This window comes from Styela clava, chromosome 12, assembly GCF_964204865.1.
Source record: "Styela clava chromosome 12, kaStyClav1.hap1.2, whole genome shotgun sequence".
NCBI classification, from domain to species: Eukaryota; Metazoa; Chordata; class Ascidiacea; order Stolidobranchia; family Styelidae; genus Styela; species Styela clava.
The window spans coordinates 16,565,141-16,586,910 of NC_135261.1; the positions used below are offsets into that span (position 1 = coordinate 16,565,141).

General features: G+C 36.0%; 2 protein-coding genes across 4 annotated transcripts in view; both read right to left on the reverse strand.

Moving 5' to 3' along the window:
- Nucleotides 1-6,079: 6,079 nt before the first annotated feature.
- LOC120330089 (intelectin-1a-like) lies at nucleotides 6,080-8,661 on the reverse strand. The gene is made up of 5 exons (XM_039396916.2): nucleotides 8,233-8,661; nucleotides 8,051-8,130; nucleotides 7,149-7,453; nucleotides 6,606-6,828; nucleotides 6,080-6,375 (listed from the first exon to the last, which is right to left on the reverse strand). The coding sequence occupies exons 1-5, from the start codon at nucleotides 8,579-8,581 to the stop codon at nucleotides 6,142-6,144; spliced, it is 1,191 nt and encodes a 396-aa protein (XP_039252850.2). The 5' UTR covers nucleotides 8,582-8,661; the 3' UTR covers nucleotides 6,080-6,141.
- Nucleotides 8,662-10,218: 1,557 nt separating this feature from the next.
- Nucleotides 10,219-21,770, reverse strand: part of LOC120329304 (putative E3 ubiquitin-protein ligase HERC1) — an 83,103-nt gene continuing 71,551 nt past the window's right edge. For all 3 annotated transcript variants that reach the window (XM_039395886.2, XM_078118251.1, XM_078118250.1), the window contains 14 exons: nucleotides 21,351-21,576; nucleotides 20,598-20,770; nucleotides 20,264-20,403; nucleotides 19,879-20,095; nucleotides 18,891-18,999; nucleotides 17,979-18,085; nucleotides 17,421-17,543; nucleotides 16,561-16,637; nucleotides 15,833-15,972; nucleotides 14,239-14,351; nucleotides 13,370-13,522; nucleotides 12,643-12,776; nucleotides 11,647-11,818; nucleotides 10,219-11,048 (listed from right to left, as the gene is read on the reverse strand). In XM_039395886.2, coding sequence (XP_039251820.2) covers nucleotides 10,860-11,048; nucleotides 11,647-11,818; nucleotides 12,643-12,776; nucleotides 13,370-13,522; nucleotides 14,239-14,351; nucleotides 15,833-15,972; nucleotides 16,561-16,637; nucleotides 17,421-17,543; nucleotides 17,979-18,085; nucleotides 18,891-18,999; nucleotides 19,879-20,095; nucleotides 20,264-20,403; nucleotides 20,598-20,770; nucleotides 21,351-21,576 — 2,073 coding nt within the window. In that variant the 3' untranslated portion in view covers nucleotides 10,219-10,859. The remainder of the gene's footprint in view (nucleotides 11,049-11,646; nucleotides 11,819-12,642; nucleotides 12,777-13,369; nucleotides 13,523-14,238; nucleotides 14,352-15,832; nucleotides 15,973-16,560; nucleotides 16,638-17,420; nucleotides 17,544-17,978; nucleotides 18,086-18,890; nucleotides 19,000-19,878; nucleotides 20,096-20,263; nucleotides 20,404-20,597; nucleotides 20,771-21,350; nucleotides 21,577-21,770) is intronic.

The window sequence follows — 21,770 nt, forward strand, 5'->3', positions numbered from 1 at the left end:
TTCTTTATATTTCAGAAAAGATATGTAAAAAAAAAACGAAAAGTTGCATTTTAATTTACAAAATCAACATTTTCAATTTATCAGAAATAGCGTTTTAGCGCTGAGTGTGTTAGGCTATCAAAAATGAACAAACGGGGCATTTGGAAGTATCTGAATACCAGTATATAAAAATTTTGGCAAACTAAGATTCGTAAAAATATATTATCGTCAAAAATATATTATCGATGCATCTCAACTAGAAATACAATCGACATCCTGAATACTACCTACTTACTACCTTGAATAAAACTGAACGACTCTGATCGAGCGCTCGATCGTAAACCAGCGCTTAAATTTCAGATTTATTGATCAAATATGTTAAGTGTATAGAAATATTTGGTAACTTCATACAGAATCAAAACAATCGAAAGCATTGGACGATAATACTGTTTTAACTAATTATTTTATGGCATTTGCATTTAATAAGCCTTGACAGACTTTCTCTAAGCACGTTTTTCCATAATTTTTAGCACTTTGCAGACCTTAAGAGTTCTATAAATTGTCCCCAAATTTGAAAAAGATAAATATACTGCACACAATTCCTTAGTTTCAATATAAGTCTAACCACATAATAAGACTTAGAAAGAAAACTATAATTACATTCCTCGAAATAAATCTAATACAAGTTTGTCCAAAATATCAAGATAGGTGATACATATACACCCATACTATCTATTTATAATTTCTCACTAAACGACTAAATTTTATTCGGCCTATTTTCTATTTAAGCGGCCTTAGAACCTAATTGGTTAAGCACTCGCTGACTGTAGGTTTTAGACGGAAAAGTTCAAACAAGCTAAATTTGGCCGAGAGTTACATCATTATCTTTCACTTCTCCCGTAACAAATTGGTTCATTTGTTGAATGCAATTGAAATTTTCTTTGTTATTTGTTTCCTAATGTCCTGAGTAAGACGAACCTTTTGGCCAGATGAAATGTGAATATCTGAAATTATAGCGCTATGTTGGACACGTATATATGGTTTTTTTACTTTTTACTAGCTTTATCTAATTGTTAAAAATACGTAATACTACAAATATCCTTTTAAATTTGATAAAAAAAAATTAGATAGGCAGACACGGGATTTGGTTTAAAGTTCAAGTGCTGTCTTGGATGCAGTACAAGAATCCAGGCACATATACCTACCTACCTACCTAAATCGGAGACAAACAAACTTTTTTTTTCTATTTTTTGAAGTTTTAGGCGACTACATTTTCTGGTCGCCGTTTTCAGATCATCGTGAAATACCCTATAAATTGATCCAACTACGGTTCACAAACAAACTTTTTTGATGTAAACATCTGTCGGAATTTGAATACACCAAATAGTTCAAAACTGAAATTTGAACCAAAAGGCGCGCCATGGAAGAATCAGTCATTAGCGGCATTAGCAAACTAAATTATGAAGTTGAAAAACAAAAATTTCCAATTTTTTTTTCATTTTTTTGCAATATGCAGGCAACTGCCATTATTTTACGAACATTTGAGACCATGGACCAAATGAAGCTTTCTTAAGTAGCTATAACTTAGCACTGAGAATATCAAAGTATACCTTCCCACTATATATTCTGACCTTTTTCATGTGATGACGAGATACAGAAATAGATTTTTTTATAGAAAATCTATCCAAATTTTTTCCTGCATTCCTAACGCCACAAATTCGGTATAAAACCACTTTGTGCTCTATAAAGCCATTTTGTTACGACACGCGCGGAATCAACTAAATGGGCGACTTACGTATATATATATATATCTTATATCCAAGAAATAAAATGGCGGGCTCTTAGTGGAAAAGGTTAATAACATAACAACAATGGCGCGAAATTGCAAAACAGATACATTTCAGTTTTCATTTTAAAAATGCCAACGTTGTTTTGCAGTTGATTGTTTGGAGTCGCGGTATGTGGTCGATAATTCGGTTAAATGATTTCAACTTTCACGTCGTGCGCCAGTGTTTACAAACCTGGCATCCGGCAGAGCATGGTTATCTGTACTTCAATAGAACTGACCGCCGTGCACACACCTGGTTTAATCAAGATGGCATCAAAGTTTGAATTTTGAAACAAAGTAGCGTGTCGAACGTTCGTATGGAAAGCGAAACCGGGACGATTTCTGGAAAGACAATTGTTATTGTAGGGTGAAAGAGCGCGTGTCCAAACAATGAAGATAAAAAAACGATTTCGATAATGCATTTAATAAAAGTGTTATTGCGACTAACTAACTGTAAATACAAACTGAGCACCTGCGCTTCGGCAGTTTGTTAGTTTTTTGCGTGAATTGAAAAGCACTGCTAAAAATGCGTAAATTAAACTACACTATTATATAGTAGTTCGTCAATTTATATTAAGATAAAGTGTTTAGAATCTATTTTCGGACTTTTTATGAGTTCCTCGAGATATTCGCGTATGCAATAATCAAATCCTGCGAGAACTATTCAAGCCATTTAGTAATTAAATTGAGTACGGCATTTGTTAACTTGTATATATGAGGTGTCCATAAGTCTTTTTACAATTTAACAAAATTATTACAAAGTGAAATGATAGGATATCGCAATGAGGGTTGTTTTATGTTAATCGGTATTTCATAAAGTTTTTATTGGCACTAAAATTTATTGTGTTAAATCAAACTTTCTAATTAAAATTTCGGCGCTCACGTGGTATGTGAACCAACATCACGGATTTCTAAACATAGTATGTGTACCAGGTTAGGGTTAGACCATAATTTTATTCCAATTTTCCCTTTTTAGTTCTATTACGAACGAGTTCGAGGACTAGCCAAGTGACTCCCGTAGTATTTGTACCTGAAATTATGACCTAACTCTAACCTGGTACACATACTACGTTCCGGTGTCCGCCATCTTGGTTCACATACTACGGGAGTACCAAAATTTACTTGGTTTAATGATTGAATTATATGAACCGAATCCCATTAAAATGACTACTCCTCAATAAAAGACGCAATGTGTAACCTGGTTCATTGAGAAAAAATCCTATGTTCAGCGAAACTGCAGGTGTACGTGGAAGGGACCCACCATCATGTCTATCAATTCGTTTATGAAACAAGAACTTATATATAGTGTTCGATTCGACTAGAATAACTGTTTAACAGCATTCTACAGTCATACAATGAACTCACAAACATTAGCGGAGTGCTTATTTTTAATAAATCAAAATATACATCATTTGTGATGGGCAGAATAGGGTAAATGAAGCATAGACCAATGGGTTAGGCGAGATCGAGACCTTCACTATTCCTTAACAAGTTTATTCTCAATTTTAGTTGGATTTAGAAATATTTAGATGAAAACTCATTGGAAAAAATTGTTTTGCTATAGCTTCCTTTTTTAAACTACGACCGCTGACTTCAATCAATAGAATTGTTTTTGTATGCTTTTTGCAATGCAAAGAAAAATTTAGTTCTTTATATTGATACTTGGCCAAGATTTCGATAAAAGATTGCTCAGCTCAAGGGTGTGCAAACCGCGGCCGCGGGTCAAATGCGGACCAAACGGGAAAATTGTGCGGCCCGCAGAGGAGTGCCAATTTCGAATGCTGTGAGGCCCGCAAAACGAGTTTTTAATTTAGTTTAATCTGGTATGTGCGACGAATTCCAATCCATTTGCATTGCAAAGCCTTTATCTGAGTCCAATTCATTATCTACGCCTATGACGTTACAATGCTATAAAGCAGGGGTCGGCAACCTACGGCCCGCGAAGCAATATAATCCGGCCCGCGACGGTTCGCTGAATTATAGTAAGAAAACAGCTGTTCTGACGATTATATTCTTTACGTAACATAATTTATTGTGAGACACGTGTAGATTAAATTATATTATAACCTAACAAGTATATAATTCACAATTACTCGTTTAATGAGCCTATAATTTAATTATAATTCAACAAATGGCAACAAAACGCAGAAAAGTTGATGCTAAGTGTAAATGGTTTATTGGAGCAGAAAATATTCAAATGGTCAGTCTTCGGGCTCTGCTTAAAATTTAACTTCTGACCTGTGTGAAAATATGTTAGTCATCGGCCATCCGTTCCGTTTTTAACTTTCTAAAAATATGTGCGTCTCCTCAATGACTTGCAACCTTTAATTTTGGCCCGCGAGTGACAAAAGGTTGCCGACCCCTGCTCTAAAGCTTGGGCGAGCGAACAATGCATGTCATAAGATCAATAACAAGTTTTTTGTCTGCAACTCAACTAGAAAGTATGTTTTTTGCAATGCAAAGAAAAAAACTAGTTTTTTATATTAATACTTGGCCAAGATCTCGATAAAAGATTGCTCAGCTCAAGGGTGTGCAAACCGCGGCCGCGGGTCAAATACGGAGCAAACGGGGAAATTGTGCGGCCCGCGGAGGAGTGCCAATTTCGAATGGTGTGAGGCCCGCAAAACGAGTTTTTAATTTAGTTTAATCTGGTATGTGCTAGGAATTCCAATCCAATCCCTTTGTATTGCGAAGCTCATACCTGAGTCAAATTTATTATCCATGCATATGACGTCACAATGCCCCAAAGCTTGTGCGAAGCGAACGATGCATGTCATAAGGTCGATAACCAATTTTTTTTTGCCTGCAACTTAACTAGAAAGTATATTTCAAATAAAAGTGCGCCCCGCGGGTTCACCCAGTTATTTATATTTGACCCTCTTCTAATAATGGTTGCACACCACTGGGCCCCCAGCGTAATAATGTCTGCTTTTTATATCATCGCTGGGTTAAATAGCTAGTATTAATATATATATGGTATGTTTGAATTAAAATATATGAAAATATTTTAAATTCAAATGATTGGTTCCAATTAATTCCAAATCTATGAATGAATCTTTCATTCGAATGAACATTCCTGCTTTGTATTATAAATACAATTTTGTTTGTAATACGTTATACGTTAAGTATGAACCATATGTTAAATTAATACCCATTCCAAAGTGCAAATTTTCTGATGAGTTGAACAAAAAAATTCAATCATTTGAAGCATAGACCAACAGAGGATATCGTCAGGCTAATAACCGAATTGCGTAATTCCCTTTTTGGCGGTTTTGAGTTTTTATACAATAGGTATTTATGTAATACTGCGCACCTGGCAATTAAAACCAATTTTATCCCAAGGATTCCGAAACACATAAAATTGGAGATTTATGTGACATCCACATTATTGCAATTGTTACGTCATAATAAATCCCGCGAAATCATTGTGACGTCACAAAGGCAAATAAAATCGCGGCGTATTTTTCGAGTTTTTGTATCATAGATTCTAGCTTCGTGTTTATAAATCTGAATTTACACTACGACATAGAAACTTAGGCAATTGTGATATCCACTTTTGGGTGCAATTCATATTGGTTGACTTTTATATAACGATTCATTACTTTTTTTTCTTTTCTTCATATTTATTATTCATGGAAAGTCTTGTTTTCGGTGGTGAGTGTGCAGAGCGCGTTATATTGTTGAAATATATATTTTAGACATAAAAATAATAGACCGATAAGCAGATAAGCTGTTGTGGGGATTAGGCATCGTAAATAATGTAAATTAAATACGTTTTTCGAATGTTTGGTTTTCAGGACTGATGGGTATAGTCAAGTTGCAAAATTGCGTATGTCCCCATGCCATACGCACTTTTCTGCTTAAGTCACAGTGCGCCATTATGACGTCACATGCCTAAATCTTAAAAATTAATTTAAAATCCGGATACGGCTAAAAAATTAAACCATGAAAAATTATTTTTTCTCAATGGCATAACAATATCATTGGGAAGTTTTTTACGTTTTTCTCAAACTTGCTAAATATGACTTACGCAATTTGGTTATTAGCGTGGCAATATTTTAATAAGATTTACAGCTAACTTTGATGCTCGTTATCTACCCACAATTGTATGGAACAAGATTATATTATTACTATGCTCGAGAATCGAACTAAGAATGGCTTATCCAATTCCGATGTCCTATTTTTTGCTTGAGATCGGTATGTTAGTCGTTGTTCAGACATATGGTAGCCTAATTATATCCCGAAACAAACTCAGATGATTCACGATTCATAGACACTCGTTATTTTATATTTTTATACAATAGTAGTATATACAATACATGATATTCAAATCTTTATCGATAAAATATCATCACAACAGATTCAACCATTTGACGAGTGGTTGACCAGCCTCTTGCGGCGCCATAGCCATCCCAATCCATGGAAGCAAAATCCCCGCAGTGCCTGTGACTTTCTGCGTGGTTACTTGTTCCGCCAATGCACTCATGTTCAACGTTACCAGCGCCTGCCTTTATTCTGACACCAGGACATATTGCAAACGCTCCACGCTCATGATTAATCGCTCGGAACTGAGTGAAAAATATAAAAAATTAGTGTATCATTACCAAGAACACAATGTTGGGAGTGACCCAGAATGATTAACCTTTTTCCAAGACTCAAAGTAGACTTACATTCTGCTATTCGATAAACAAACTCAAGATTCGATTTCACATTTGTTAAAATTAAGACTCTGATCTTCACTTTACTGTTGCTTGAAAACGCCAACATTTTATTGCCCTACTATATCTAACATTCTTACCTGAATGTATCCAGCATCGGTCTCACCTCTTACGTGCGGTGCAGTATTGGTCACCATCACACTATTACTTCCCTTATCCCAAACTATAGCTGTACTAGGCCCGTTGCCAGATGTCTTATGATATACTCTATCACGCAGTGGATAGTGATCCTTGAAGAGTTTTTGTAAATTCCCACCATAATTACGAAGAAATCCTGATGTGGTGTGATACATCATGAAAGCACTACAATATAAATATTAATATAAAAACTAGGATGCTTTCAGCCAAGATTTCGTCGCAAAATCTTCCAAGTCACTTCATGGAAGATTGAAAAGTAATGGGTCTCGCGCCTCCCCTCACCCTAAAGTACTAATTTCAATCTTTATTGTTTATTCAGAAAGTATACTTTAGTATCGTGAAAAAATAAACTACTGATTACTGACTTATATACTTTGAGATATGTATGACCATAAAAACAGTCAATTCAAAAAGTTAGGAAACTGTTAAAATATGACGAGGACCGGAGACAACCACTAGCATACTTAGTTTATTATCAGACTTACTTATTTTTATAGCTTTCCAGTGGGGTATTGTTAGGAACATGCCAGATCATAACATTCGTCGCAATCATGTTAAAATAGCCAGGGTTTTTATAATCATCACTAGATGCCGACTCTGGGGCGCCAAATGTGACCACATTCTCCCATGCACCATCGCCGTGAGGATGGGCGGCGTTATTACCGTGTTCACTTGACCAACGGTCTCCAGTGGTACATTTACCGGCCAAAAAATTCTCGTGAACAGAAGCTACCAGAGTCCATCCACCACCTCCCGTTGTCATATCGCAATAAGTCCGATAAACCGACCCCTGTTGAATAAAGAAATCAATTCTCAAATATGTGGACACGAATGTCAAATGACTCCCACGGTGTTAATAACATACACTTCGTGCCTTTAAATTATTTCGAAAAGCCGCGAATTGATCACAGATCACATTATTTTACCACCAATCGCATTTTTTTTATCCCCTCCAGCCGTTGTAAGACAGAGTTTATACTACATCAAAACAACAAGATTCAAACAGTTTGCTACTCAAACAACACACATTTGGCAACTAGTTCATGGATTCTGTGTAACCAATAAATGGCCGCGATGTGGCATATTCGTGCGCCTGCTACATAGGCATAGTCGTGGAATTTGTTTTGGGCCCTCGAAGAAGTCCGCGGGCCATTGCTACATATAAATATCATAAAATACTCTGTTGCTGGTCGCATAAAAATATTATTTTGCAGAAAAAAAGAATGTAGAATTTTTATAATTTTGATTACTAAATTTATGCTTTATTGTATTAAGCCTACTTAGTTTCCATAGCCAATCAGAAACACAGGCGCGGACCGCCATATTTTCGAATCGTTTTATCGTGAAAATCTAATCCAAACAATATAAAAATAATTTTCGATCTCACCTTGTCATCTTTGATGTCGTAGAGACCGTTTCCTGCATTACTATTGCTTTGCTTGATTTCTTTGCAACTTGTAAATGTCCCTGTCAAATATTCAATCGAATTGAAACTAGCAAGAGATATATATATATATTCGCCAATAAAAATAAAAATTACATGGTTATAAGTAGGCTATCATATCTTACTTTGCTTGTTGTCAACATATCTCTCTATGCGACTGTAATCAACTACGCCGACTGGTCCGGCAGGTCCAGTTGGTCCCAGTGGGCCCGCGGGTCCTATGGGCCCAGCTTGACCTATGGGACCTTGAGGTCCTTGGCTTCCTTTGGGGCCAATATTGCCACGAGATCCTTTCGGTCCCTTTTTACCGCTTGGGCCTTGAATCAGACTGATATTTTTGTTGGACAAAAACACGTCGTCACCGATCTGTTGTACGGATTCGGCTTGTTTGCAAAATAGAAGACTATTGTTTCCAAATGACTTTTCGATTGTTATAAGTAATACGCAAAGTACTACTGTGATTTTGAGAATCATTTTCGAACTTCAAAAGCAGTTGAGAAAGAAGAAAGCCAATACCATTGATCGACAACGAAATCATAAATCGAATGCTAGGCGTTCTGAAGGATGCATATATTTATAGGCTATTTTTGTTTCGCAAACACGCTTCAAATTATCGTCCCAACCGCATATTATACTTCAAGAATTTTGAAAAACAAAAACATTTTAGTTATTAAAACACTGGAATCGCTTTAAAACCGAATCATAGACATGATTACAGTGAACAAAGTGGAAGTTCTTGGAATTGACAAAAAATTGATGTTTTCAACATTGAAAAACACTCGAAATCATTCACTATATAAGCAGACGCCAATTAGAGAAGTAGCTTTCAAAAGATTGAATAAATAGACCATAGAAAATGCTTAGATGGCGAAGATGGTTGTTATTTCGTTTCAAGATTACAGAACGTTCGCATTTTAAATTAGGCAGGCAATATTTTGGTAGTATTTGGCTTTCCAAGTGAAGCACTAGGATAGAATCACAAAAATGGAAGTAAAAGCAACTCAATTTGACAGAGTACTCAAGAGAAGGGTAGACTATTTATTTTGGAGCATAGCATTCGTAAAACCACTGCGTTGCACTGAGTTGAAGTGGTTGTCCAGAAGGGTAACGACGGAGAAATAATTATCAGAGATTTAAAAAATTGGGCTATGATCCTGAAAAATAATGATTTTTAGGGAAGCGAAAGCCGATAGCACGGCCCGACGTCATTGTGAGCCCAGATAGGATATGGGAATAGTTAATTTACTAGTATAGTGTCCCGTGACTAAGACGGATGAGAAAATCGTAACATAGGGAATATGTCGAGCGATGATTCCAGCAATCTTCTCAAACATAATTACCCCAACGGAAGTGGTTTTCTATCTGTCCGGTGGATAGGAACCCCAATGAAACATTCGGAATACTCGGGAACCCTGGCGCAATAGTCTGATTGCATTCTATTGTCTTAAGTGAATAGTCCATAAAGTGGCAAAACCAAAAGGTATTCGATGGAACCCCTCGACTGTGCTTGCGTAGACCCGGTTGAAGACCACTCCCCGACGTTTTTCTTACAACTTCAACTACTTATACCCCGTGCCTTTGTAATTCTTCCTTTATTTCAGGCAAACTCTTTGGTATTTTGTGCCAAATTTTTAATTATTCAGAGATTTCGATCGTGGAAATATTCCTTTGGTGGTAATGAGTAACTTTAAACCTTTGTGTACTTGTTTCCCAAGTTCCACTCAGAGTCAACCTTACGTCTTCATGAACGTAGACAACGTGGTATCACCCAAGATGCTTACAGCCATGGCTTTATTGCCCAAAATAGGGCTCACAATGTGGAGGGGGGGATTGCAAAAGAGTGTGTAAACCATACCGTTGCCTTTTATGTGACTGCATATCGGTTATTGTCAAAATTTGGTTTCCTAGGAGTCACAAGCTGAATTTAATATTCATCCATTTCCGGAAGTCAGAGCAATTTTTGAATGGCTTAGCAGTTGGAGAGTGTTATTTTTCTACGTATAAAACAGCCCTTATTCTCACCTACAAATGTTTCTATGTATGGCTTGGCTGAGGTACATATAGGTAACCAATATTAAATTTGAACTATGTGGAAAAAACAAACAGAAAAATACATCTAACTTCATACCTTATTCGTTTATTAAGTAATTCACACCGTATAATGTAAACATGAATACAATTGAACAGAGACCAAACCATATCTCGTATCTAGTTAAAGTTTGCGATCAGATCCAAGGCATCTCGATTGGTGTTCATTTTGGCGTACATTTTTGTTAAAGAAAATTTTGACTGAGTTTGTTAACATAAATATACATTTTATAAAGGATATTTTATAGTTATGTGTTATATATAAGTAAACAGGCAGCATGTGGCTAAAACATAATTCCTTTCCAACTTTTCGAAATGTTTCTTCAACTTAAAAAAACCTTTTTCAAACTCACAAATCAAAAAACAATTGAAGAGATCAAGTAAAAGGCAATAGAAGATAACAAATTTACATTTTACTAATTTAAAGAATTTTCTATTTTCAAAAAAAATTTTTTTTTGTCATTATGACAATATAGATATATAATATGATTCGTGTGTATACAAGTTAATATATCAAATATATCTTTTTGGAAAAAGAGATACCAAATATTTTATTTTATTACAAATATCTCATGTTTTAGGCTAATATTATATCACAGTTTTAAAATGAAATATTTCCTAAACACAGTGAAAAATCTGGGTTTATATTTTCCTATGTTTTATATCAAACATCAGATCCATCGGAAAAATCGTCATTCTCTGTATTTCGCATCAACATATAGTTATCCATGTCGATAGAAATACAATTGTGTATTGCATAACGTAATTTTTCAGCTAATACTTCTTGACTAGAGTACGAAGGTAGTCGAAGTTGGAAAAAGCATGTTTGACTAGTGGGTAGACTGTCAATTGGCTGCAAAAAATACAGAAAAACGTTACAATTAATGGCATTGCAGTGTAATTTAAAGAAGATTTTTAATCTTGATTGCAAGTATTATGTGTAATGGCTCAAAGACTGGACGAAGAACGTTTAAACCACTTCAAAACGGGCTCTGCACAAGAATTCACAAGTATGTAATAAGCCACTTTTCATATGAACCCAAAATATGTTTTATTTGGGCATCGCTCACCCAATCTTTTAGGCGCCCCAGAAGTGTGTGTACCAATATGGAGGAAACTAATTTTGTTCGCCTATTTTCCATCAAGTTGTGTAAAGGGACTGAAATCTAAGGACAAGTGGGTATACTATTCAGTTGGCTAACACAGATAGTCCTCGAACTAGTAATAGAACTAAAATAAGGAAAATCTAAATAAAATTATGCCCTAACCCCAACCTGGTACACACACTATAGGGGGGACCATTCTTTACACCCTGGGTGCGATAGCTGGAATGGATTTGAAACGAAGATCTTTAATATGCAATACCAACAATGCTTCAATTATTATGACATCACATCCATTTTCCTAGAATCTGATATGATTACAATAAATATAAATTAAACAAAACCCACCCTTTCAATTTTTGTGATCTGAAATTTCTGTGGTATGTCAACTACATTAGCAGGAAGTCTTGATCTACCAGATACAAATTTTAGAAACAAAACTCTCTCATTATTACTGAAATCTTCTAAAGCTTGCCAGAGCCATGTGATCAACTTAGAATCTTCTTCTACATCTCTATATCTGTGCAGAAAGAGATGTAATGTTTGGATTATTTACTGTCTTTTCGCAGACAACACTCTGCTCAGACAAACACTGATATATAAATAACTACCCTTTTGGAAGTCCCGAACTATTAGTTGTTCGGGTTTGCCTACCCATTTCATTACATCAGGGGTGTGCAACCTGCGGCTCACCTTCCAAGGAAAACTTATGCGACCCGTGGTGGAGAACCACTTTTGAATGGTTTTGGCTTGTGAAACGAGTTTTTAATTTAATCTAGTATGTGCTAGTAATTCTTTGCGTTGCAATGCCTATATCTGAGCTTGTGCAAAGCGAAAAACGCATGTCACAAGGTCAATAACCAAAATTTTTGTTTCTGCAACTACTAGAAAGCCAATTCTAAGTAAAGGTGCGGCCCATGGTTTTATCCAGTTATTTGTATCTGGCCCTCCTGTGTCAAAGGTTGCACATCCCTGCATTTCATCATCACACTGCGGATGAGGCATGGCATTTAACACAAGATGTGCAATGTAAAAAATATTCACCCCCAACGATCTAACAACAAGACCATCGTGCCACGCCCACTAAGGTTGCAATTCTCTATGTTGAATGGAATTCAGAGGGATAATCAGATTGACATATGTACCACACAATTTTATGACTGCTAGGATAAGAAATGCTATTATACAAACATGATTTTTAATTGTCAATTTTTTTTTTGGCGTATTTTCCACTTCCAATTTGCCCTCCCAAAACAGCTTTCCAAACAAGTTTCGCTAGTAATATAAAAGCAGAGGTACCATGAAGGGCTTTTCTAATATCAGCAGAGATAAACTATACCGAACCTTGCAATAACTTTCAACATATGTATATCCACATATCTGGCTCCACAGACTAAAACTTCCAGTTGATCGTTTGTTAAAAGTGACAAAAGTGGAACTGGTATAATACGAGACATTCCTTCTCTTATAGCAGCAACCTGAATAAAGATATGTAGAATGATAAAACATTTAGGCTCTTTATTGATGTCTGTGGCACAACTTCCTAAAACCATCATTTTCAAGACATTTTTAGCATACCCTGATTGCAGAGCAAATCTTTTTTATTTTTATTGTTTTTATAGAATAGATTTGAACTCACATAATTCTACAAAAATGCAATCACATTGGAAAGGAATAGGAAAATTATAGCTATAATTGTGTTAGAGAAACAGTGAATGGCAGCTATTTGGTCCTGTGCAGTATACCCAAATTGTTTTGACCATAGGATTTGCAGGATTTACATATTTATCCAGGGTAGAGGAAAGCCAATGAGATGGCCTAATTAGTTAGCCAGTTATTTGTTTTCAGATGTATGACCTTGATGGAGAAAGCTCTAACCAACCGGCGTTTTGAACTAACCTGCGACTGTGAGGAGCTAAGCAATCGTCTCACACATAATTATCCCTGCATGAGATTCGAACCTGCCAGCCCTCGCAGGATAATCAGCAGGGTGGCGAGCGTATTCCTAATGCTTAGCACGATGAGCCACGCAGCCATAGTCTATAAACAAACATATTGTTTATTACATTACCTGTTGATCAAATTCATGAATTCGGAAATCTGTCGCACGTTCCACATATTCTTTCCTGTTTTCAAAAGTCAAATGAATACCTTGACCACCAGGCATAATTGGAACAAATTTTCCCTGAGAATTTTGACCGACAAAAAATTCAAGCGGAATCACCTGTGAAAAAAAGCTCAATTCTTAACATTATACAGACCATAATGCAGTTACCAATGATTCCAGTAGGAAAAACCACTTGAATACACAGAATATTAATAGATGATAATAAATTAGTTTTTCTTTCATATTCAAGGTACTATTGAATATTATATTACAACCCATAGGTTTCAAAACTTTTTCAAACTTGGCAGACATTTACTTTTTGTAATAAAAATTAAGAAACTTTAAAAAAAAAAATTGGCTACAGTAACAATGAATTACCTGAGGAAGAAAAGTTTAATTATATGTACACAATGAAAGTGATGCGTAAGCTTGTTTTGTGAACATAAACAATCATAACGCGCCTGAATTTCCGATATCACCAAGTGTAATTTTCTCTTTCTCTAATTGATCCATTAAAATTTGAATAGGTTTTTCAAGTGTGAGCAATAAAAACAAATTTTTAAGAAATTAATTGATAATGCATGTTTCAAGTCCATGCTTCCAAAATCAAATAAATAACTGGCTAACTAATCCCTCACTCGACATGAACTGGTAACCAGACGAGAGGCCATGGTTTGCTATATGATTAGGTCGTCTTATAAATAAGTAAATCCAATTCTATTCTACATTATCTTTTGATGCACAGTTTCGGAAACACTGAGCTGACGTAAGCCCAAGACAACTTGAACTTAATTTGTGAATTTCATCCAATCCAACATTGTAGCAAAGAGTACCTCATGAAAATTTTGTGCAGTAACACCAGATGAATCTATATGGCTGATTCCTCTCAATGTTTGAACGAAAAGTAAATCAACTCCTTCTATATCTTCTACGTTGATTGAAACACCTGCAAAATTGTAATGATTGGGTCAGTGGTTCTCAAACGATGGGGCGCGCCACATACGAGGTGTGGCTAAAAAGAAACGAGACTGACGTCACAGATTGCGCAACACGATTAACCATTGGTAATCAACACTTTTACAGTGTGGTGTAATATGTGTTCTTTGTTCAACAGCTTTTTTGACACAATATCGCAATTATTTTTGCTCTTTAGGAGCCATAGGTGAATGTGATTAATTGCTTGTTGAAAAAAAAATTGCCGTGCGAGATCTGATTGAGTTTTTTGGCGATAGGGGGTTCAATTGCAGAATGACGATTGAGCAATGAATTAACATTAAATTTTGTGTCAAACTTGGAAAAACGGCGACTGCGACTTTGAAGAAATTGTGTGATGTTTATGGAGATTCTTCCATGTCCAGAACAAGAGTTTTTGAATGGCACAAGCGATTTGTGGGATGCAGGGAGGATGTGGAGGATGATTCGAAGTCAGGAAGGCCTTGCACTTCCACAACTGATACCAACATCGAAAAGGTATCAGTTGTGAGTTCAGTTGTGAAAGGCAGTTGATTCGCAGCGACCGTCGCTCAACAATTCGCGTCATTGCGAAGTTGGAAAAGACAAAAAAAAACGGTTCGCACCAGTTTGGTTGACACTTTTGGCTTGTGAAAGGTGAGTGCCAAAATGGTGCCAAGGCTGTTGACTGAGGAGCAGAAAGCTCAACGATTAAATGTTGCCCAGTTGACATGCATTTTTCCCAGTTTGACACAAAATTTAATGTTAATTCATTGCTCAATCGTCATTCTGCAATTGAACCCCCTATCGCCAAGAAACTCAATCAGATCTCGCACGGCAATTTTTTTTTCAACAAGCAATTAATCACATTCACCTATGGCTCCTAAAGAGCAAAAATAATTGCGATATTGTGTCAAAAAAGCTGTTGAACAAAGAACACATATTACACCACACTGTAAAAGTGTTGATTACCAATGGTTAATCGTGTTGCGCAATCTGTGACGTCAGTCTCGTTTCTTTTTAGCCACACCTCGTAAGGGGGATGGGTGAAGCTAATTAAAATATTTACCGGTAATAGATTTGATCTTGCCTCATTTTGGATATTTGTATTTCTTTGTTTACATTTCTTTATATGTCCACATATTTTCAACGTGATTTTTTAATAAAAATACTTTCGCTTTACCATCTGTTATCTGTAGCTTATTGTTAGCTAGTTATTTTTGAGGTGGGGTGCGAGACTGAAAAATTCCAATAAGATGTGGTATGGTAATTTCAACCGTGAGAAGGAGACCATTTTCTATACCATAATAGAAATTCCAAATCGTTCAGCCTTCTTAATGTTTAGTATTATGAGCTTACCACCGATGCTTTTCACCTAACTCAATAATGCCGAAGCTTCCATTTGAAAAGTAAATAAAAATAATAAAAATATGAGATTTGACACTTCATTTACACAATATACATTATCTATCAAACCTGCAATGAGTTTCCACAACAAGGGTGCCAGATGTAGATCCAGAGGTTTCTTTGTTCTTATTGCAACACCAAACAATATTCCGATGAAACGAAACATCGAAATTTGTTCTTTCGATGTCAGAGAAGTATTGAGTAAAAACCTGAAAATGGTTGAAAATAAATGTAATTTGTATTTTCATTTCAACGATAGGAAAATATAATCAATATTGTTGACTATGGCAAAAAAACTGAATCAGATTCTAAATAATGCGTCTTATCTGAACTTTAGTTCAGGACAAATTAGCCAGTTATATTAATTAAAAAGGACAGTATAGGATTTTCATAGTTATCCCTGTAGGAAGCTGATAAGACAGATTAATTACATTACAAACCACGGCCTCTAGTCTGGTTACCATTCTATGTTGGTTATGGAAATGTTTGACCAGTTATTTGTTTTAGATGCATGGATTTGATAGTGGAGGAAGCCGTAACCAGCCAGCCAGCAGTTACACAAATCTCACCATTAACCATAGCAGTTTTTAATTTACAATGAGAATTTCAAAATTACTTCAAATTGCCTCCAAACTTGATATCACCCAAAGGGCCGTGCCCAAGAATCACCATCAAAAGGGGGGTAAACAAGTATTATTTCAAATGTTTAGGTCACAGCGAGGCCAAATAGACTTTGAGAGGTCAAAATGAAGTTAAGTCCCTAAAGTAGGAAAATATAAGGGTGAACTAACAATTACCTGTCAAGATTGAGTCCGACACCAGACACACTGTTAGGAGTTGGTATAAAAAGATTCAATACACCGGATTCCAATTCCTACAAAAATACACAAAGCAATTAAATAGGAGCGTAGGAATATTTTTAAAAAAAGAATTCCCATCGGTGGAAATTTTCTAGCACCTAAAAATTTTTGCACATTTTTTTTTCTGAAAAACTTAAATTTAGTATATACCAAATTGCTTAGATTTTGCACAAATATACCACTCAATCAATATTGGAATTTGCGACCTTGCAAAAAAAGTAGCCTCTTATGTTTCCTGTGGTGTTTTCATGGAGCATTACTCGAGGGAAGGTATAAAAATGCCTTGTAAAAATGGTATAAACTTGAGACAGACTTAAGCATTAATAAAACTTTATTAAACAAATTGAAAGTTTGTTATAGATACGAATACAAAAACTACAACCACGCTCCATTGTTGGACACAAAATGCATCTATGGATGGTTTTGCAAAATTGTTGTTGTTGTGGGTTGGAGTTGCAAAAACTGTATACTCAACAATGGAGCTTTTTATTTGAAATGTTCAGCATTTAAAGATGGAATAAGTCGTTAGAAGGCTAATGTACTTTTCATATTAGTCCTACAGGGCTCGATATTTCACCCCAAATTTTGCTGGTTTCTATAGCCTGACATTCAAGCGGCCGCAATCACTCTCTTGTTCAAAGTATGGTTAGTTTGAATATGTGTTGTTAATTACTTTATGCAATCGAATATTTTTACAAAGTAGGTTTTACCTTTAACAGAGCTTTTTAAATCTGTCCAAGCTTAAAATCCAAATCTATAATAAACTAAATTTGGTTGAAAATTATTTCAGTACGTACTTTACACATTTCAGTTATAGTATCGTCAAACACACCGCCAGCATCATCTGCCCCTTCACCAAGTAATTTAACTTTCCATGCTCTTGCAGGAAGCCGAAGTTCTGCGGGATTCAATTTTACAACCTAAATCAAAAATATTATGAAAAAATAAATTAAAAAGAACAAATTTGAGGCCAAATTATTAAAAATTTGGGTACTCCTGTAATGTGTGTACCAGGTTAGGGTTAGGCCATAATTTTCTTCCGATTTTCCTTATTTTAGTTCCATTACGAGTTCGAAGACTGTCTGTGTTAGCAAAGTGAACATCCCCCTGCCCATAGGCTTCCGTACCTTTACACAACTTAATGTAAATTAGGCAAACAAAATTAGTTGCCCTCATATTGGTACACACACTTCTGGAGCGCCAAAATTTGAGAGAGCTTGTCAAGGCCACTAGATTCAAATTTAATTTATAAAAGTTGAATGTATGTATAAGTCAAATACACTGTTGCTATTGAATAGTAATAACAAAAAAACTGGGCATAAAATAATTCAAAAGACAAAAATGGATTTAACTACCTGTTTAGAAATCTGAGAAAAGATAGATTTACATCTCTTTCCATTGAGTGAGAATCTGCGTACGGTTATATGTGGACCATAGTTCCTGCCTTGCACCATTGTTTTACCTATGAAAGAGAAAATATGAAATAACCATGCTATTAATCATGTGTGAGAGGATTGCCGAACCCTTTGTCGCAGCAGGGTGGGTCTCGCAACCGCTGGTCACTTACAGCTTCCTCCATCAACAAGTCCATGCATTTCAAACTGGCTGACTTATCCCACACCAGACATGGACTGGTAACGGATGAGAGGCCGTGGTAAGACATAAGATCAAGTTGTTTTATCAGTTTTTCGCCAGAAAAAATATGGAATTTCTGTTCTAACATCTTCCTATGCATCTTGTGATAAGATTTCTTGACATTTTTACTTATCGATCTTAAGATCGGTAAGTATATTGATAGGTATTTGTCTGTCTGTCTGTCTGTGTGTCTGTTAGATGCACGCGATATCTCACGAAAGCGAGATTGAATCTGCTCCAGATTTTGCATGTGCATTCATCTTATCTCGGACCAGAAGCCTATTGATTTTGGGCGAATTATGTCGTATAATTAGCGAGTTATCAATCAATTATTGATATAGTGATCTAGATTTTTGTAAAGCGAGAGAATTTTGAAACCCGCCGAGTGTGTGTGTGCAATGCGCAGTGCGCAAGTTACAAGACGGATTAATCGAAACTGCAGTTTCTGTTTTGGGGGATCCCCTAACTATCGATCGATAAATCTTCGGTTTCCAACCGATATTCTCGTTTATATATTACCTCAAATGTATGGAAAATTACCATGGACAGAATAAGCATTGGATAAGACTATGTAAATCACAGTATATAACAATGATAAAATAAAAACCATATTGAAATGGAAAATTTCTCACCCAATGATCTCACCAATGCTAGTGAGCTGACTTTTGAAGATAATAAAGGTTGCATTGAACCATCTTTGAAAGCATTTGTAACAACATTGTATTTTGAATCTTTGTTGACCTGAAACAAAAAGGCATTACCTAAAAAAGAAACTATCAAAAAAGTTTGCCTTGTTCATTTCAGATAAAATTTTTTGATTGATCAGTGTTGTGTGTTCCTGACAACTACCCCTTTATATCTGCCTATGTGTTAGTGCAGTGGTTTCAAGTTGATTTGCCGGAGACCAAAATTAGAAGCTGAAAGATATTCGCGGGCCAGGAAAAAGGAGCGCAAGGGGCCGGTACCAGTACGTATAATTAAGATACCGCTATAATTGAATTGTTAAGAATATACACATGCTCTTTAACTGTGATGAAGACGTAATAATTGTCGGTATATAGAATGCAAAAAGAAATAAACACGAAGTATGAAACTATTTCACTCAAGTTATGTAGACCATATCAAATAATTATGTGGGTCGCAATTGGTTGCGTTAGTGGGTCTGTACGCACTGACTGCAAGAATACTGTAGCAAGAATGAAAACAGCTAAACGGAGTATTTGCAAACTACTTGTCAAAGAATGTTTTGCTTCGACACAGGGTTTTTCAAAGTGGGCTCTCCGTCTTCTTAGCCACAAAGTGGGATTTAATATGCCACAAACAAGAGTCTTCGCCAAGTACCATTCACAGTGGCCAAATTAATTTACCGTTATTTGTGATTTGCTCGCATCTTCAAATGTAATGTATATATTCTTTTTCTTTTATATGTTGCCTTTATAATTAAGCATTTTTATAAATAGGGCCACAGGTGTTGAATGTTTTCGAAAAGCCACGAATTATGAAAGTTTGAAAACAACTTCTTTCGCCAGACCAAACAGTACAAAAAAAAGTTGTGAAAGTGTGATTGGAACACTCAGCATTTTGTAACAACATAATCTCCAATCATAGAATTTGACTCACCCCTTTAGATGACACCAAATTGAAACTTCGCCATGAAGTCGCCATCAGGTCAGAAAAGTAATGTAGAATGAGAAGTCTTGATCGAATAACTTCAATTGGTAGATGAATCAAATGATTGTATTGTGCCGGTATATTGTCTGGTGTTCCCATTCTAAGCGACCGGGTCTCATGTAAATGTGACGCAGAATCTGACCCCTTTGGGACTGTTCCCCCAGTTCTATATAAGCATGAGTATAAACATAGTATAAACCTGGGTTCAAATCCCATGCCCACCACCTCACCCTGGTTGTAATAGGCAATTTAAGTCCAATTATAAGAAAAATTGAAAAACAAATTTAGTTATTTGCCGAACAAATTTAAAAACCAAGAATATTCTCTCCTTTACCTTGTATTTTTTGATTTGATAACAGGAGCAGTCCATGCACACGTATGATTACGACCAGCTGATATTTGAGTTATCTTCTTTCCTGAGAGTTGTTCACATAGTGTTGGTGATCTCACACACTCAGTGTGGCCAAGTCCAAGCTGAAAAAAGAGAATATTCGTAATATTATATCCACTCGAGGGTTCAGTTACCCATGATGATTTCGAAGGATAAGATACACTGGGTCGATATCAAAGATGGACACACAGCGAATAACGTACTATTAGTTGTTTCGAACCACATTGTTTCGATTATTTTGTCACGGTTTCACTATTATGGCTTGCAACCAACCAACCTGGCTATCTGAATTTGATCCCCAAACAAACACGAGTCGTTCCGAAGTTAGAGCGACAGTATGTTCTGCACCGGTACAAATATCGATAATAACATGTGACATGAGTGCAGGTATAAGTTGAGGTCTGGAAGTCGTTCCCCGATTTCTACCATCTGGTTGTCCTGTCAGTCGATCTAAAATAAAGTAATTTTGATGATATATAAAATTGAACAAATTCGAAGAAATGATATTTAGAAGAATGGAATCAATTCTGTTATAAACCACAGATATTAATTAATTATCATAGACATATCATAACGGCCTAGTCCAGTGGTACCCAAATCTTCATGATCTCCATCCAAGGGGGCCCACGGGCCACAACACGGCTGCCAATGGGTCACAACCTTGTCAACACTCAAATTTTTTCCCATTAAGCATAAAATTCAAATCCGATATATCAAGTTTGAAAGAGCGCCTCAATTTCACTCACTCAAGTGGGTAAGGTACTCCCATGCCCACAAGTGTAGAAATGATGTGGCCAGGCAATTATAAAGCACTGATGTAAACATACATTTAGTAGCTAGCTACAAGACAGAGCCTTGTTTAGAGCTTAAGTTCGTAAAAAAATGCATAATGTATACATTTGGGCGTCTCTTTCACCAAAATCAGTCGATTTAGCTTGAACGAACATAATTCAAATAAAAAATAGTTGGAATTATTCATTTTTAGTAGTTTACAGCAGAACTGATCAAATACTCATAAAAAAATCCTTACCTTGTCCAAAGCTGAGAACTTCGCCTGATTTTGTTAAGATGACAGAGAATTGAGTACCAGCGCAAATTTTCTTTATTGATAAACTACAAGCTCCGTCCACTTTATTTGGCACTAATTTGGAACTGGTATTACCGAGACCAAGCTTTCCATAGTCACCATCACCAAACGCCCATAGTGTTTCACCATCTTGAGATAACGCTAGTGTATGGTTCAGACCGCAAGCAACCTGTAACAAAAATAAATTTGTATTGTAATAAGACCAGATCAGTGGTTCACGAACGATGGGTGCGTCCCACAATGGGGGCATACACAGTTTTTTGAGGGGACATGAAGCTAATTAAGATAATTGTTAGATTTGATTTTGCCCGGCTTATTTTGGATATTTACATTCCATCCGCGTATTTTCAATGTGATTTATGA